At 45.0% G+C, this 18,109-nt stretch overlaps 1 protein-coding gene and 1 pseudogene across 1 annotated transcript in view; both read left to right on the top strand.

Annotated features, from left to right (window-relative positions):
• TNR (tenascin R) overlaps nt 1-18,109 on the top strand; it is a 127,708-nt gene that overhangs the window by 66,969 nt on the left and 42,630 nt on the right. Inside the window, exons 8-11 of the mRNA XM_066623118.1 lie at nt 4,675-4,764; nt 10,833-11,096; nt 11,955-12,221; nt 17,780-17,899. Of these exons, the coding sequence (XP_066479215.1) occupies nt 4,675-4,764; nt 10,833-11,096; nt 11,955-12,221; nt 17,780-17,899 (741 nt within the window). The remainder of the gene's footprint in view (nt 1-4,674; nt 4,765-10,832; nt 11,097-11,954; nt 12,222-17,779; nt 17,900-18,109) is intronic.
• On the top strand, nt 3,920-4,039 carry LOC136650332 (5S ribosomal RNA; annotated as a pseudogene).

The following is an 18,109-nucleotide window of genomic DNA, read 5'->3' as shown; positions in this document are numbered from 1 at the left end:
CTCACCTGTTTAACCTATAGAGGTCCTTCTCCCTGCCAGCAGCCTCCTGCCACTACAGCAGCCCCTTGGTCCTCAGTAGGTCTTGGGCACAGCAGCCAAACACCAGTCTTAGTGTCTCTAGTAGTTTCTGCTCCAGCAGCTTTCAAAGTCCATTCACACATCAGTCCATCAGCAGTTCCTCAGTCCATTAAGCCAGTCTCCCCTTCCTCAAGCTCTCCTGCTGCCCACACCAAACTCTCCCTTCATCAGGTGCTTTAATGCCTGAGGGCCCTATTGCCTTCAAGTGGCTGCAGCTGTGCAGCACACTCTGCTGGATGCCCAGGCCTTACCCTTAAAGGGGCCACTGCTGACACCACATCTACCTCCTCGCCAGATCTTCCGCAATTCCAATACACAGGGTGAGGCACGTAGGATGTAGCAGGAGCCGTTCTCTGCACCGCTGCAGCCACGTGCCCCAGCAGCTCATGACTGGGCTGCCCCCCAGCACTTTATAGGAGTTCAGGAAGAGAGAGTGCCATTTTGTCACTTGCCTCACTCACTGAAACCTCCTTTGCAGAAATCAGAGTACAGGAGAACACACCTAGACTTAGTCTCTCAGTTGTGGGGCAGGCAAGCCAAATAACTCCAGTTGATTGTGCTTGCTAAATAAATCACAACTAAAAGTTTTATTTACCTCCAGCTGATTGCGTCACCAAAGAATGTACTAATGTTACATTATCGCAGCCTGTCATTATCACAGCCCACCTTTCCTCTAAGGAGCCTGTGACAGTGTATATGGTGATGCCTCCCATTTTATTCTGTGAGTCCCCTATGAGGTAGCTGAGCCTGAAAGAAAGACTCTGAAGTGACTGGCCCAAGATCACCCAGCTGAGTTAGAAATTCCCATGCCCACCTTCTTGGGGAATACACTCCATCTAGTCTGGAACTTATAAATAATATACATAATGTTGGGCTGTAAGAAGGAAAAAAATGTGGAGAGAAAAACTGTATTCTCTCATCCTGAAGGCTTATCATGTTCCTTAAATAAATACTACTGAAATTTTCCTTTAACTGTTGCCTTTTTATAAGAAGAGTGTGTATGAGGGAGAGAGAGCGAGAGCTATATCTCTGTCTATAAGGGGAAGAAAAAAGAATTTCATGCTTAATCTTAGTCACAAACTTTACTTGATTAGTTAAATGAATCACCAGTTCCATCTACCTAAATGTTCTCACCTTTTAAATTAGAAATGCCAACTAGAATAGGATTTTAAATTCTGACCATTTGTGTATGCTGTTTACATATGGTAACCCTAACCCTGCATCCAAGGAGTAGTGTTACCAACTTCCCACTCTGAAGCTATCCCTTTACGAGCAGTTTGACTTGTAGCAATTGGTACATAATAGTGCTGTGAAAAGTTTCACCACTTTATTTCTGCATATTAAATCACAGTTAAATGCAGAAAAGCAGACCAAGCCATTTCTGAGCTGGTGGCAACTCTATCCAAGAGATGATAACTTGTCAGATTGGAGGGAGAGAGAGAAAGAAACCTGGTCTCACCAAAGAGATGACTCATATTTGCGTTCTTTTCTGTTCCCCACAACTGCCTTCCTTTCAGACAGTGTTTAACTGAGTGGAAGAGAAGGTGGTATCCATGCCAGTGCTCAAATTACAGGTGGGTCACAGGGCCTCAGTGCTCTTTTTTTGGAATATCCTCCTTTCTGCTGTTTTTAGAAGGCTACAGATTTAGCCGTTGTTCTTCCCCTGTCGTTCAAGGACTAGCCAGGCCTTGGTAACTGCTGCTAGCCTGCCTACCTCCACCTTTCCTTCCAAACCTGGAGAGCACTATAAGCCAAGCCATGCTAGAAGTGTGGTAGAGCTGTTGAACTGCACAAAATAAATGCCTTAAAATCAAGAGGCTTAGTTTTCCCAAGTTTGGAGTGTATTCAAGAGCCAGAGCACAATATAGAGTAAGATTTATTTATGTACAGAAAATGCAATTGTAAAAGAGCCTATATATAAAATAGCACAGCACTATATATAAAATAGGAATTGGGTAAACAAAAGCTTACAAAATCCCTTCAGTTTGTCAGGGATTTCTGAACAGCAGCAGATAGACTCCAGTGAAGCACATTCTGGGGCACACCTGCAGAGTTCTTCAACCAGTGGTGCAGTCCAAAGGCACTGGCATTTCTGGGGGTTATATACAGGCGTGTGCCACTTAACAACTGTTTGCTTAATGACAGGCCACATACAGATACAGGACAGTGGTCAAAGCACAAACAAAGAGGCTCTTAAGGCAAAGACAAGGTAATCTATCTCCAATAGCCTGTGCAGCCAGCTAGTGCCTGGCAGGCAGTGTTTGTTTACAAAGCAAAGGCAATAGATTGAGCCGAATGTTGCTTAATGACCTAATCACATAACAACAGGGATTGGAGAATGTATCTCCATCGTTAAGTGGCACACACCTGTATTTGCAGGAAAGGTTCTGGACCTTGCCTTATCAAAGGCGTGCAAAAGTGAGCTAGCTAGGCACAGCTCCCAATAGCAGCTGTGAGTCTATCATTCTCAGGCCTTGCTAAAAGGGCAGGCAGACAGACCAACTGGTGAAGTTCACCAGAACTTCAGGTTTTTCACTGAGTGGATCATGACAAATTGTAGTAGCTCACAAACTTACAATGGTCTTCTGATATACAACCACTATTGTGAGGATTAAGGGAAAAAAGGAGGCAGCAACCTAGCCCTATAGACTAGGAAAAAGGGAAAAAGCTCCATTTACTTACTGTACTCTTCAGCAACCCAGATGCAATCACCAGGTCCGGTTTTTAAGGCTCCAGGGTCTGCTGACAACCTGAATTTCTGCCTCTCTCCATATCATTAGGATTACAGTCCTATGCACATTTCCTTGGGCTTGAATCCCGTTTAATTCAATGGGACTTATAGCCCATTCCTGAGCTACCCAGTGTGCATGGCTGCCGAAGCCGCAGCAACCACTGCCTCCTCCCCATCTCTGGAGTAGGAGAAGTAGCCACAATGGGGCTACTTGATTATGCAGCAGTTCTCAAGCTGGTGCAGAATCAAAGAGTCCCATGTTGGATTGCACGGTTCAAAACGAGGCTCTGGATTTAGTGGAGCTGAGTTCCACCAGACCCCTCCCTCCTGCCCCACTCCCTCCTCCCACCATGCTTCCTCCCCACCCTCCGCCCACCTTCCCCCATCCCAGAATGCCTCCTCCCTGCCTCCCCCCACACCCCCACTCACCTCTCCACTGCCAGGCTAACTCTCAGCCAGCACGGCAAACTCAGGATTGGGCTCTCACTTCTACATAAACATACGTAGACCAATGTTACATATGTATTTGGGTGGAATTGGTGCCAAAAATATTTTTTTGTAGTGAATGACGTAGCTGTACAAGCCTCTTGAATTGATGAAAATATTAGAGTGCCCCCCAGAGCTATTTGAGTTGTGAACTCTTGCTGTGGAGCAGGGAAAAGGAATTTAGATGAACAGATGGGAGTGCAGTCCCCATCCATCTCATGCAGTCAACTCCAATCAATCATAAACATAATTCATAGAACTTCTCGTTCCCAGAACTTTTTGTAGAAGTGGTGGCTGAAAAGTTCTCATCAAGATGTAAACCTGACTTCATCGAACTGAGGTTGAGAACTGATTTATGCAAGCAAGAGTAGATATGTTTTCAGACACTGTCTTGTGGTTGTATACCAAGAACTACCAGATGCAGTGGCCAGTCTTTCCATGTGACAATTATCAATGTCAATGACAATGCTTAGCACTCTCATTTCGAAATAGTGTCATTCAAGGTGATTTTGAGGGTCTCCTAAAACATCTGAGAATTTTTAAGGGAAGACAAAGGAGTTTCTATAAGACAAATGAAATTTCTTGGAGCAGGAAAAGCACATATTCTTTCCAGAAATCAAACACACATTCAGCAACTGTTACCCTGCACATGCTTGATCTTGTCTGATCTTGGAAGCTAAGCAGGGTCAGGCCTGGTTAGTACTTGGATGGGAGACCGCTTGGGAATACCAGGTGCTGTAGGCTTATACCATAGTCTTTCGAGACTGAAGGTTGCCAACCATTCAGTTCACTTTGTCAGGATTGCCTTGAAATATTAATGCTTGGCACCCATCTTGTGCTAGTAAAGGGGAAGTGGTGGTGGTGTTTATGGGCTCTGATGTTGCAGAGAACATTACTTCCTTTACAGTGTGTAGGTGGGGGTTGTGCATGTACACACAGTCTATCTAATTTTGTTTTGGATGACAAAGTTGATGAGCATACAGCAGCCAACTGAAGACCTGCACCCTTCTAACATCTACCAAAAAACTACTCTGAGGAAAATCAACATTTTCTGTTATGTACTGTATATGTAAATTGTACTATTTTTCTGAGATGTTCCTAAGTTCCTTCAGCTTTCAAGAAATGTTGGGTAATATTAAACAATAATTCAGTCTATTTGGTCTATATATCTTTCCATTGTCTGTGGTTTTAGCTGCAAATGCTAGCATGGTTATTCACACTCTAACAGATTAAGAGAGATTTAGGTGAGTATTGCTACTGTGATAGAATTGCAATTAAACAAACAACTTTGTGAAGCCAAACAAGAAGATGTCACTACATGAATACAAATAGTTACACTTCATTGTTTAACCAGTGCCTTTCTATGTGTTCACATGCAGATTTGGTACCAGGGACAGAGTATGGAGTGGGAATTTCAGCAATAATGGATGGGAAGCAGAGTGTTCCAGCTACTATGAATGCAAGAACTGGTGAGTGAGTTATATATTATAGCCATTAATAGGAAACTTGCGAATGAAATAAAATGATCTATGCAATCTGCTGATAAATGCTACAGCAGTGGTTTCCAAACGGATGGGTCGCAACTCACCAGCCAGGGAAGCACTTGTCCCTGCCCCTTTAAGGGGCGGGAAGGCAGGAAGGCAGCAATGTGATGATCCCCAGGATCACATTGCTGCTGGCGGGAGGGGGTTTTCACCTTACTTGAGGGAGTGCCAGCCTCGGGGGGGGGGGGGTGAAAGGTGCAAAGTAAGGTGAAAACCTCCTCGCCCCCAGCAGCAGTGTGATCCTGGGGGTTGTGTTGCCTGCCAAAGCCCCTCCCCCCAATCACACTTACAGTGCTCCCAGCCCCCTTGTAGGAGTGTGGGAAGTAGTATGCTAAAGCCATATAATCCAGATCAACTGATCATGTCTTCAAAGACTAGCCAACCTGCTTCCCATGTTACAGTCTTCATTTGCAGGGATACATCTCAAGAGGCAAACAAACACACCAAGCCATAACTGGCTTTTCTAGGGATGATGCCAAAATTTTCTGTTACTGAATTTTGGTGCTAAATTTGGAGTTGTGGAGCCTTCTGTTTCCATTTTGGATGTGATCTAGTAGCATAGCCCGGGGCAGTGATGTAGTGACATTATGTCATGTGACATTGTGATGACACTTCCAGGTTCTTCCGGAGGAGGAGGGAGTCCTCCACAGAAGGAGACACTTGCAGTAGCCACTTTGCAATCTGACTGCCATGCCCCGTTCCTTCTCCTGTGCAGGCCGAAGGGGCACCCCTTTCAAGTAGGAGCCTCCACAGGAGAAGGAACAGGGAACAGCAGCCAGATCATGAAGCTGCCAGCATTGCCGCCTCTGGGGAGAACCTGGAAGTGAGATTACGCTTCTGTGTACTCCTAGAGGAGGAGGTGCTGGTGGCAGTGGCATTGCTGCTGCTCCTATTCCTCTGACAGAGGGGAGCTGATGGTTCTTTGGCAGGGCTGGACCAAGGTTCCTAATCTGTTTCTTCAAGGCTTGAGCACGTTGCATGGAAGAGACAATGAGAGCCAAGAGAGCCAAGATCACGTGAATCTCCTGAGTAAAGCAGGTATCACAGGCAGAATGAAGACTATGAAGTAAGCCTAGCATGCACGCAAGCAGCTGCCTTGTATCATAGGGAGAAGCAGAGCAAGGGAGCCATGCTGTTTTCCTGGCAGAAAGGGGTGTGTAGAGAGGCAGCCTGCAAAAGTTAGCAGCCCAATGTGCTCTTTGGTTGTGCTCACCCTGTTCTCAGCTGCTTTAGTTGCGCTCAGGGAGACAGGATAGAAAGGCTGGAATTGTGTTGGCAACCTTCAGTCTCGAGAGACTATGGTATCGCGCTCTGAAAGGTGGTTTTGGAACATCGTCTAGTGTGGCTGAAAAGGCCAATTCGGGAGTGACAATCCCTTCCACAACGGGAGCAAGTGCAGTCTGTCCCTGGTCTGTCTCCCTGGCTATGGGCTGCCCTTCTTTGCCTCTTTGCCTCAGACTGTTGGCCAAGTGTCTCTTCAAACTGGGAAAGGCCATGTTGCACAGCCTGCCTCCAAGCGGGCCGCTCAGAGGCCAGGGTTTCCCACTTGTTGAGGTCCACTTCTAAGGCCTTCAGATCCCTCTTGCAGATGTCCTTGTATCACAGCTGTGGTCTACCTGTAGGGCGCTTTCCTTGCACAAGTTCTCCATAGAGGAGATCCTTTGGGATCCGGCCATCATCTATTCTCATGACATGACAGAGCCAACTCAGGCGTCTCTGTTTCAGCAGTGCATACATGCTAGGGATTCCAGCACGTTCCAGGACTGTGTTGTTAGGAACTTTGTCCTGCCAGGTGATGCCGAGAATGCATCAGAGGCAGCGCATGTGGAAAGCGTTCAGTTTCCTCTCCTGTTGTGAGCGAAGAGTCCATGACTCACTGCAGTACAGAAGTATACTCAGGACGCAAGCTCTGTAGACCTGGATCTTGGTATGTTCCGTCAGCTTCTTGTTGGACCAGACTCTCTTTGTGAGTCTGGAAAACGTGGTAGCTGCTTTACCGATGCGTTTGTTTAGTTCGGTATCAAGAGAAAGAGTGTCAGAGATCGTTGAGCCAAGGTACACAAAGTCATGGACAACCTCCAGTTCATGCGCAGAGATTGTAATGCAGGGAGGTGAGTCCACATCCTGAACCATGACCTGTGTTGGAAAGGCTGGAAAAGAAAGGGGGTAATGGTGTTTTCAACCTTAGGAGCCAGCTGGTGTGGCAGTCCTTAGAAGGTAGCTTGAGGGGGGATTATTGCAGCACCAATAGGTTAATGCTCCATGAATTGGCAGCAAGGTAGGATAGCAGGCCAAAAATAACAAAAAGGGGTAGTGAACGGCAAAAAAAAACACATAAAGTTCTAGTGCTCGGTGTTTTTATAGATTCCTCCCCCCAATAGAATCCTATGGAATCCTTTATGGGATGAGCTAATCAAGGCTTTACTAGATAAGTGCCCCTTCTGGGTTCTGCCTTTGTTGTCCACACCCAGTTGAGGGTGCAATGGCTAGTTTGGAAGTTCATTGGCCCACAAACAAGCCTCCTTGATTAAATTTAATAATGGGATTGAGAGGGACCGTTGGACTTAGCAATCCTTCTTTTGTTTTATTACACTTATTTTTCCCCAAGTCAGGAACTCGTAGGTGGTGGCTGTGGTCCCAAGTTAAAATTTTGCTGTTCAGAGCCAGTAAAATCTATGTGAATGTTGACACTCTCAGGACTGTATTTAAATTAGGAGCTCTCCAGGTCCGTTACCATTTCAAGCAGAACTCAGATCAACTAATGAGGTGGGAGAGATTATTCAGTTCATTAAAAGAGTAGCCTTCCTTGCCCATGGATCTTAAGCCTCTTGCCATCCATCCACACAAAAGTCACATTGCTGGCCCATGCTGTCTTCATAATCACTCAGCACCAAGTACATGTGCACATATGCATGTTTCCCACTCACCGTGAAATTAAAGGGAATAGAATATTGACTGGGTAATAATACTGCCACTACTTCTGCAATTGTCATCTGAGGTTGAGAAGTTCAGATCCTTGTTTTGATATTGCAGCCTATTTTGAGGTCCACAGAGCAACAGAACCTCTTGGTGTTGTAAGAAATATAGTTCCCATATGCTGAGAGAGAACCATTGACCTTGTAGTAGAATCCAGCTGGAATTTTGAGGATCAGACCTCTTCTGCTCTGGGGTATGTGACAGGGAGGGCAAATCCCTGCTATTCAGACCTGTATCTGCCCAAGATTTGGTTGTGGGAATGTCTTATCTTTTGAGAACTACATTCACTTTCAGGCTAGAGGCCCAGTTATACACAAAAGCCTTTAGGCCATGGTGATGGTCATTGGAGAGCCAGAAGCTATTTGTAATTCATTTAGAGCCTGTAATTAATTCAGACTTCACACTGGAGTCTGAATTAATTATGAATCAGAAATGTGCTTTTAAAAATTCCATTATGAAGCAGAAGTAGCAAGTCCTGCTTATCTTTAGGATTCTCTGTATCTCAGGGAATGTTTTTGAAGTGCTCCAGAAACAAGGAAAGAGGAAACATTAGTGGCTGACCATACTTCTGAGTCACATCCAAAATAAGGGATGGAAGTACCCTCCACAAGGTGATGAATATTTTGGTTCCATATTGGAAGAACCCATTTTTCACCATGGGGGGATGGGGTGCTTCTCCTCTATCTTTCAGACAGTACCCAGAAACAATGACAGAAGACGCATAAATGACTCATGTTACCGCAGACTGCTTCTGGAGAATGTCTGGCACAGCCCTGAGTCTGATTTTCAAGAAAATACAGACATTCTACATTCTGCTCTTCAACTTGGGACTGACTTACTGGCTCACTTCCATGAATCAAAATGATCTCAGTTAATTCATTTATTAGTATGTTGCCAAATTGAACACATACTGGATGAAATTTCACCCTGTGGGTTTTCATCAAGGTCTGGATGAGGCCTTAGAGAATGAGCAGCTTACACAGTTGTGTCATTCTGCTATATTCTCCAGCAGCGATGGCCAAACTCCACATAAGTCACTGTTCTCCAAACAGTATCCCAAGGAGCCAGAAGTGTATTTTACTGCACAACTCAACCCTCTCATTTGTAATGGGTAGACAAGTTTTATAATAAAACAGGTGCCACTTATTTCATTAAAATATATCCTGCCCTCTCCTGTATTAGCAGTGAGGTTTTTTCATAGTTTTGGAGCACAGGTCTGATATAGGCATTATGGAGAAAACCTCAAAAGGGAAAGTTTGGAATATCTTTCTCTGAAAACATTTGAAATATCCTGATTCAAAGCAGAATCAGGTAAAATTGCTGTAGTCATGGGCTTCCCTTATTTCTTAGGGAGAGATAAGAGTTTAGTTTAGTTTAGTTAGGGTCCCTGTTTTGAACTGAGCAAGGATTTGAATGTTTCTAGTGTTGCCTCTGCTCACTGGTTTATCAATAAGGGTCCTTTTAGCCCTTTTTTCCTTTGGTGTGAACAGCAACATAGGCTTTCTAAGTGTTCTTGCCTAATACATTGCTCCTGGGTGAGATGCTTAATGTGCTCTGATTCTAATGGGAGAACTCTCTCCAAATCAGTGTTGTGAATCACACGGGAGAGAGCTTTCAATAAAAGCCGTTAGAGAGAATCCTATTGTTCAAGTGAGCCACTTGGCATTGGGGGGGGGGCTCTGTCAAAGTATCTGTTTGCTGCACACTTTGGGGAGAATAGGGTTAAAGAGATTATGCCAACATTATCCTAAATGAGAAGGTCGGCCACTTTGTATAGGCATATAGCAAACTAGCATTTTGCACAAGGGGGAGTATTTACAGCTGATATTTCAATGCAAAATCTCACAGCTTTTGCCTTTATGTGCTATTTGTATAGCAATCACAGCTGCAAAGACAGACTTAAGAGTTCTGGGTACTGATTCCAAGACTTCAGACCTTGCTGCTCAATCAGAGCTCCCAAAATCCACATCTTTTTCATATTTTCTTTGTGTGACTACTCAGAGTGTGCACCAGTATCAGTAAAGAGGTTAGCTCCTTAAGCACTGGTTAAGGGGAAGGAAGGCTGCTGGAGAAGACAAAAGAGCCCAGTTCATCCAGTTTGAGACTCATCTCTGCCTAGGACTAACCAGTGGCCTGTCCAAGCATGAACAGATCATATGTGCCTCAAGCCAATGATGTTTTCATTGTGGCACAGGCCACTTACTGCACATGCAGGTGGGTTTGCACCAAGCCCTGTCATCTCAATCTAGTTCAAGCTTTGCTCAGCAAGAGCTGGCGGGGATGGCATACCAGTAGGCAGAACAAAGGGGCTATCTGAAGCAGTGGCATACCAAATGCCTTGCACTAGAGCCCCCTTGGGAGAAGGAATGGGGGATGTGAAGCTACCAGGGGGCCCCCACAGAGACACCAGGAGCTACCTGGAGCACTGTGGACAGGGGGTACCCTGACTGCCGCTCATTGCCTTGTAAGCCAACACCCGCCTGCCCCCATGTGCCCAGGGCACCTGTCATACTCAAGGTGTCTAGCCACACCCAAGATATGCCCCTGAGTGGACAAGGTCAACCAATAAAGGATTACAGTTGGTCTCTTATTTACTTTATTACTTACTGTCAAGGAGGGCGTTCTGTTTGGTTTTTCTTCACCAGTTGCCAAAATATCTTTGGCCAGCCCTGGTAGTGAGAAAGAGGCGCAGCAACTGACTCTGTCATGACTACAGATGGACCTAGGATCTTCCAGGTACAGGCTGGCAACTCTAGACATCTCTGCTGGTGGCAGTGGGTGGCATCTCCATACATACCAGAAGTAGACCTGTCCTGCTCCTCAGGACAAGTTTACATGCCAGGGACACTTTTCAAAGGAAGGCCCTCTTGAAATCTCTTCCTGAAGGAAGACTGCTTCAAGAAGAATCCAATGCTCCTTGAGGTCTGTTTCTATGATTACAATTTTCTACTCAGACACATCCATTCCAACCATGTTGGCCAATTATCGTTCATGTTTTTCTTCTTCTCCTGCCATAGAGCTCGACAGCCCTCGTGACCTTATTGTGACAGCTTCAACAGAAACATCAATCTCAGTGTCCTGGACCAAAGCTAAGGGACCCATTGATCACTATCGGGTCATCTTCATCCCTGCTTCAGGAATGGCATCTGAAGTTACAGTTTCCAAAGATAAGTCTGAGCTTACGCTGTCAGACTTAGAGCCTGGGACAGAGTACACTATCTCTGTCATTGCTGAAAGAGGCCGTCAGCAGAGCCTTGAGAAGACAGTGGATGCTTTTACAGGTACTGAAAATCAGGTTATGTTAGTCATGTACTGAGGGTCATCTTGGGTTATTCAAGAGTCTGGTGCTACTGTCTGCTGGCTGATTTGGCTAAGGGCCATACTAAGCATGATAGGGGAGCACTGGTATATCGTAGGGAGTCAAGGGGGGCAAATGCCACACCTCCAGGGGGCCATCCATGCCCCCCCTGCCACCACTGCCACCTTCCTCAGCTACTCTTCAGAGGGCCTTTAAACATCAATTCTGATTGTACAACAAAAACCAGAAGTGTTGTTTAATGGCCCTCCAGAGGGCTGGAGGGCAAGGGGAGTAACCAGTGGGGGGGCAGCATTCTGAGGTTCTGGCCCCAGGAGGTTCAGGGACCAGGATTGCCAGTGTGTGGAGAACCTTGATTAAAATTTCTTGTGCTGTTGTTGCTTGGGGAGGGGGGGCATGATTTTCAGTGGGAAAACAGTGCCAGGGAAAAAGTTGAACTCTCTCCCTATATGCCACAATCCCAATATTGATCCCAACAACAACAACAAAATATTATTATTATTATTATTATTATTATTATTATTATTATTATTATTATTATTATTATTATTATTATTTAATCATAATTTTATTAAACAATAATAATAATTGTTAATAATAACAACAACAACAATAATAACAATAACAACAACAGTATTTATATACCGCTTTTCAACAAAACGGTTTACAGAGAAAAATCAAATAACTAATGGTTCCCTGTCCCAAAAGGGCTCACAATCTAAAAATATGGAACTCTTTTGGTTCATTTCCTGTTTTAAGTCCCTCTGCTAATGATGGGCTTAATACTGTGTGTATGCCTCTTAGACTGCATTCTTGTTTTCAGGGTTCCGACCAATCACGCAGCTTCACTTTTCTCATGTGACTTCCTCCAGTGTGACCATTACTTGGAGTGATCCCTCCCCTCCAGCAGATAAGTTGATACTGAACTACACTCCCAAAGACAAAGAAGACACCAAGCAAGTGATGCTGGACCCCACCAAGAGACATGCTGCCTTGTCTGGCCTACAGCCATCCACAGAATACATTGTGTCCTTAGTGGCAGTGCATGGCCTTGTCAGCTCTGAGCCCATCATGGGCTCCATCACAACAGGTAACAGTAGGGAGTCTACAGGAAAGCACAGAACAATTAGAAGCTAAAGCCCTATCTAGTTCAGTAGTTCACAGATTGTGTACTGTGACAATTGCTAATGTATGGCAAGCAATACATTAAGTAAATGTTTCTACAAGTCGAGAATCCCAATCATGCCTGCTCCATCTCTGAATGTTTCTCAGCTCTGCCCCATTTTTCCTTCCAATTATCCTCAGCTGAAAAAATGTACTTCTGCCCTATTTCCGAATTTGGTGTGATTGGAACATTCAGCCACTCTGAATGCAGAAACTTGACAAAAATAGTCTGCTCTCTGCATGAGAAACTGGTCTGAGATTTCTGGCTTCCAATCAGGAAACATACCCAGAACAGTGACTCATGCTTAACTCATGCAAAGGTTCCCTCATCTCTGAAGGAGGGTGATTCTTACACTTGCACGCTGCAAACGTAAAACTTATGGGTAAAGTCTATTTCCAATTTTGATTCAGAAAAGTAGTGTGCTCTTCTGTCCGGAGTTTAAGAAACACAGTGCTACAAGACTGGTTTGACAAAGGGCTCACAGCCGGCTCTGACGTTGCAGCTGTGGCCTGAATTGACTTCATCATGGATGTAATCATGTACAGACTGAAGTCACACAAAAACTCTGGGCACATTGAGATTTTGGAGTTAGCAGAATGGGAAAGGCAGGTCTGACTCTTCGTCATGACTTAAGACATATGAGCCCTCCAGTTCTGGTCTATGTACAACTTAAGGTGCAATCCTAACCCCTTATGTCAATGCTTTCCAGCACTGACTTAAGGGCAATGCAGCTCTGAGGTAAGGGAACAAACATTTCCTTACTTTGAGGAGGCCTCCATGAATGATACCCAACTGCAGGATGCAGCACACGTCCCATTGGCGTGTGCTGGGAAGTACTGACATAAGGGGTTAGGATTGCGCCCACAAACCCTTGTGGCCTCAGTTTGGCTACAAAATGAATTAAAAGGTTTGTTAGCTTCATATACCCTTTGCATTTATAAGCATATCAAACTCTATGCCAGCATTATACATCCTGAAGCTCTTTCTATCTATCTAGCTAATTTTTCCTGAGCCTGTGCTACAGTAATCTCCATATCCTTCCTTCTATTGTCTTGATGCCAAATTTTGCTTTGAGACTGTGAATGATTCCAAACGCAGTACAAGGGAATTATATATTCATGCTCAGTTAAGCCCAAAATCTACATGGCAGCCAAAACACCAGATTTGCTCAGCACATGTTTGTTCTGAAATTCCCTTCAAAAAGCTGCAATCATCTTTCTTAGATTAAGGGTACTTGGGGGGACGACAACAGAGGCCTAGCTCCCTCTGAGGCAGTAAACTTGTATCTGGGCTGTTCCCCATCTATGCAAGATGCGGCTTCCACAATTGAATACTCCTTCATATAAAACAATTCCCAGCGTGCAGAAAACTAGAATATCAGACAGGAAGCAAGATTAATATCCTTCTCCTTGACATTTAGTTTTCTATGTGCAGGACTAGGTACAACCCAGACATAGATTTACCACCTCAATGAGAACTAGATCAGAGGCAGTTGCACTTATGGTCAGACTACCAAAAATGCTACCTCATTTACAAGGCCCTCCTGACCTCCCACATGTGGCCTTACTGGGCCTTAGAAGACCTTCTAAAAGCCTTAAAATGTCACTTTCTGTTTCCACCAGAAAACTAGAAGTGATCTCCAAGCCTCAGAACACCCTCTGGACGTGACTGGAGCAGAGCTCTGGTCATGTTTGGAAGGGGCATGGGGCAGTGATCACTGCAGGCAAGGGGGCAGGACCCCAGCAGCCACAGCAGGGGCAGCATTACTGCCTCCCACGGAGTGCTGCCTGGGATCACAGCATCCCTGTGACCCACCCTCTGCTACACAACTGGCCCAATCCAGGACCCACTGGACATTGAGAAACCCAGTTTGAGAAACCTTGTTCTAGTTCAAACCCCAGAGGCCCTGAAACGGGTCAGTTAATCAGTGAGTTCTGCTGAAGAATTTAGGTTTGGCTCCTCTACAGTTGGGGGGGGGGGGTGGACAGATGGACTGGAGTCTCTAGCAGTTTTGTTAAGTACTTTGCAATGGAGTGGAGGAAGGCAGAAATCCACACCTGCAGCTCTAACCACCAGGATTCTAACATCACTGAGAACATAAAAGAAGGGGCTGTGGGGCTCTGTCATCTGTTGTTTCTCTTGAATGCAATGGGAGAGGCACTTCAGTGCTGTGGTGGAACTGGTCCAGGAGGGGGCTGGAACTTGCAGAGCCCTGCTCCACGGGATCCTATCCTCTGTGTCAGGCTGAAAAGCCCGACAAAGAGATTCCCTTGTTTACACCAGCAAAATAGCCATCACAGACTTGAGAAGCCCCATTGCAGGACCTGGAGCTTTCCTTGAAGGAAGGGGATGAAAATCCCCTTTCCCTGAGGAGACCTCTGGCAGCTTCCCAGCACCTACAGGATGCAGCAGTCACCATCTGGGTACCGCTGTTCCTCTGGGAAGTATAGGATTGGGCTATGAGTATCCTGGAGTGAGGCGATTAGGGTTGGGGAAAATGTGATCTGATAGGCAGGAACATGTATTCAGGGGAGGCAGAGGAAATGGAACCTCACCTGTCATACACCAATGTCATACACTCAGCTTCCCCTGTAAATGCACACCTGCTCCACCCAGTTTCTGAGTGATTGCGCAAGTACTGCAGCAAAACTCCCCTCCCTGTGCTATACAGAGATGATTCCGGAGAAAGGAAAGGGAAGAGAATGGCTTTTCCTTTCCCACTCTTCAGAACTATCCAGAACCAACTCATCCTGCACTATAGCAAGAAAATGCTGTGGTTTGGGGCTGGCAACCAACCCCAAACCTAACCCACTTACACTATATAGCACATAGGAGGAGACCTTAAGGGAATAGGAAAGAAAAAAGGTGTCATTTTTCTCTCTCCCCCAGCCCCATTTTCTGTCTCCCCCAAAGAGGTCTGAACAGCTGTACAAGTTTTCTGTTTCATGCAGGCTGAAGTCCTGAACAGAAGCTCCTCTTGGGGGCTGAGAATACAATGCAGCATTTTGTTCCAAGTCCCACTTGTTTCCCCTAATCATCATCCTCTTGTGGCATCAAAATCAGCACCTCAAATGAGGAATGAAATACATAATTATGTTAACTGGCTTGCCAATTACTATGATAAATGGAGCAAAGCCATTGCTGTAAGTCCTCTGCAGACACAGAGACAATTATGCCTTGGTGCGTATTTTAAGATCTCCTCATCAATGACAACCAGGAGATTACTCTTTTAAAATGATAGTGAGATCTAGAGAAATAAGCTATCAGAGGAGCAAAAATGACATTGTTTAAATGTAGCAAGTCAAAAGCTACCACCCCACCATCATTATCTTCTCATGAAAAATAGACTTTTCTTTGCTATATATTCTCTTCTGAATGATACACACACCTCACATACCGTAAGAAGCAGACTGCTGACAAAAAGGGCAAACCAGTATTGATCTCCCCCTTCCATAGCATCTGATTGAAATGCTGAATGAAATCCTGTGTCCTGATGTCATTAAACCTGTGGTTTTCAAACTCTCTGGGAGTTTGAAAAAAGCAGTAAGTTCTTGCAAGGGAGGGGAGGGGAGGGAAGCAGCGGGGGCAGGGGGAAGGCAGTAACACAATCCCCAGGATTGCGCCACTCAGGGAGGCTGCAGGGACTGGGATGCACTCACCAGTCCCTGCAGTGTCCTCCTGGGGGTGCGGGGAGCCCAAAAGGGGAGTGCCTGCAGGCTCCCCAGCTGGTTTGAAGTGAAAGTAGAGCTATCACGCTCCACTTCCGCAAAACCAGAAGTGGAGCGCAGTTGCTCTACTTTCACTTCAAACCTGCTGGGGAGCAGGCGCTTGCGCAGTGCTCCCCACAGCCCAAAAAGGCTGCTGCAGGGACTGGTGAGTACATCCCAGTCCCTGCATCCCCTTAAGGGGGCAGAGGCCAGAGCCCTCAGGCTGGGGCATCGTGATGCCCCAGTCTGAATACCACTGCATTAAACTGAGATGTTTCCCACCCTTGCCAACAGGAACCAATTTTGTGATCAGGGGAGCTGGGAAGATTGTATAAAGATGTCTAAATTGTACTAAGTTAGAGAGAGAGAGGGAGGAAACTCATCACAAGGGCTGCTATTCTGGGAAGGAACCCCAAGTTTCATATAACATATAGCTCCATCCACATATACTTCTTTCATCTAATTCACTTATCCAGAAAAGATCTCCATAGCTTATTTTAGGCTGGAGACAAACCAAAGTTTTTAAGAGAGTTGAAGTCCCTGTCTGTGTGAATTCAAGACAGCAGCCCCAAAACAACTTCCTTTCAGACTCAGGCTGTATCCACTTCACAGTTTTAAACTGGTTTAACTTGTACACTCCTGGGGAAGTTTAGCTTTGTCAGTAGGTCTTGAGGTCTCTAACGGAGTAACTGAGAATTCTTAACACCCTCACTATTAGACAATTCTCTGGATTCTCTGAGAGATCAACACAACAATCAAAGTATTGTAAAATAATATTGTAAGTTTACACCATAAATTCCTTAGAGATGAATTGTGTAGCTTTTGTATTCCCTACAGTGCCTACCACACTGGTGCCAACTGTCCACAGTGCCACTGGTGCCACACTGGTGCCTACCACACTGGTGCCTACCACACTGGTGCCAACTGCCAACATATGTGCCAACTGTCCCTATTTACGAGGCGCCAATCCTATCTTCTAGCACTGGTTTCTTATTAATCATTGGCTCTGTTTGCCTTTGAGGAGATTTGGTGGAGGGAATTTTTGAACAAATAATCACAATATTTGTTATCTGTTAATTATCTAAATAACAAGACACTGTACAAACATAAAGTTAACAATGTTCTGCTCACAAATGTTCAATCTGAACAACACACATAAAGAGAAGGGAGAAATAAGGAAAGACAACAGAGGATGAGAGACACAAAGTCAAAATCTGACCTTAAAATGTGTGCCAAAATAATTTTCAAAAAAATGTTGCGCTCTCTCTCTCTCTCTCTCTCTCCAGATAGTAAGCAGATATGCTTCAGTCACAGCTGTTAACAATCAGCGTAACTAGACACACTCTACTGAACTAGAACTACACTCTACTGAACATTCTTAAAGTTCAAACATACTGTACTCTGTTTCAGAAGCCAGTTCAACACCAGTACATTAATATGGCAACAGCAGGTGGAGAAGAAGCTTTAGAAACATGTAATGAAGTGGGGGAGGGCTCATGCACTGCTCTTGGTGTGAGAAGAAAAGTATTCAAATGTATTCACAAGTGTCTGTTTTCATTTGTGAAATATTGGAAATTAGGCTGATGATAAAGTGCTACTGCTGGAGATAAAGTAGTACTTTATTTTGGATTGTATAAAGAGTGTAAGTGTGTACAACATGAGAAATACTCCTATAAGAAGGGATGATATACATATCACTATGGTCAGGAACTGAAGCTGAAATTGGTGCACAACTATTTGCCAACTTTTGCCTGAGTTGTACTTGTCTTCATCCAGGGATTGATCCACCGAGAAACCTGACCATTGATAATGTGACTACAGATTCTGTGAGTGTCTGCTGGGCTCCGCCAACTGCATCTTTTGACCACTATAGAATAGCCTACAAATCTGCTCAAGGTAACTCTTCTGTAACCCAGAGGTTTGTGACTGAGAAGTCTTGGGCTTCAACAGATGGTACATAAAGGAGTTTAAAATTGGAGAAAGGTACATTTTGGTTAAACATCAGGGAAGAACATCCTCACTACAAGACCACTTCTGTAACTAAACAGGGGGAGGCCCTACACATTACAGTTGCTTTGGGAAGTACTGCTATTACTTAATTGATCC

Source organism: Tiliqua scincoides, chromosome 4, assembly GCF_035046505.1.
Source record: "Tiliqua scincoides isolate rTilSci1 chromosome 4, rTilSci1.hap2, whole genome shotgun sequence".
NCBI classification, from domain to species: Eukaryota; Metazoa; Chordata; class Lepidosauria; order Squamata; family Scincidae; genus Tiliqua; species Tiliqua scincoides.
The sequence above is the reverse complement of the archived record's forward strand: the minus strand, read 5'-3'. Positions and strand labels throughout refer to the sequence as shown.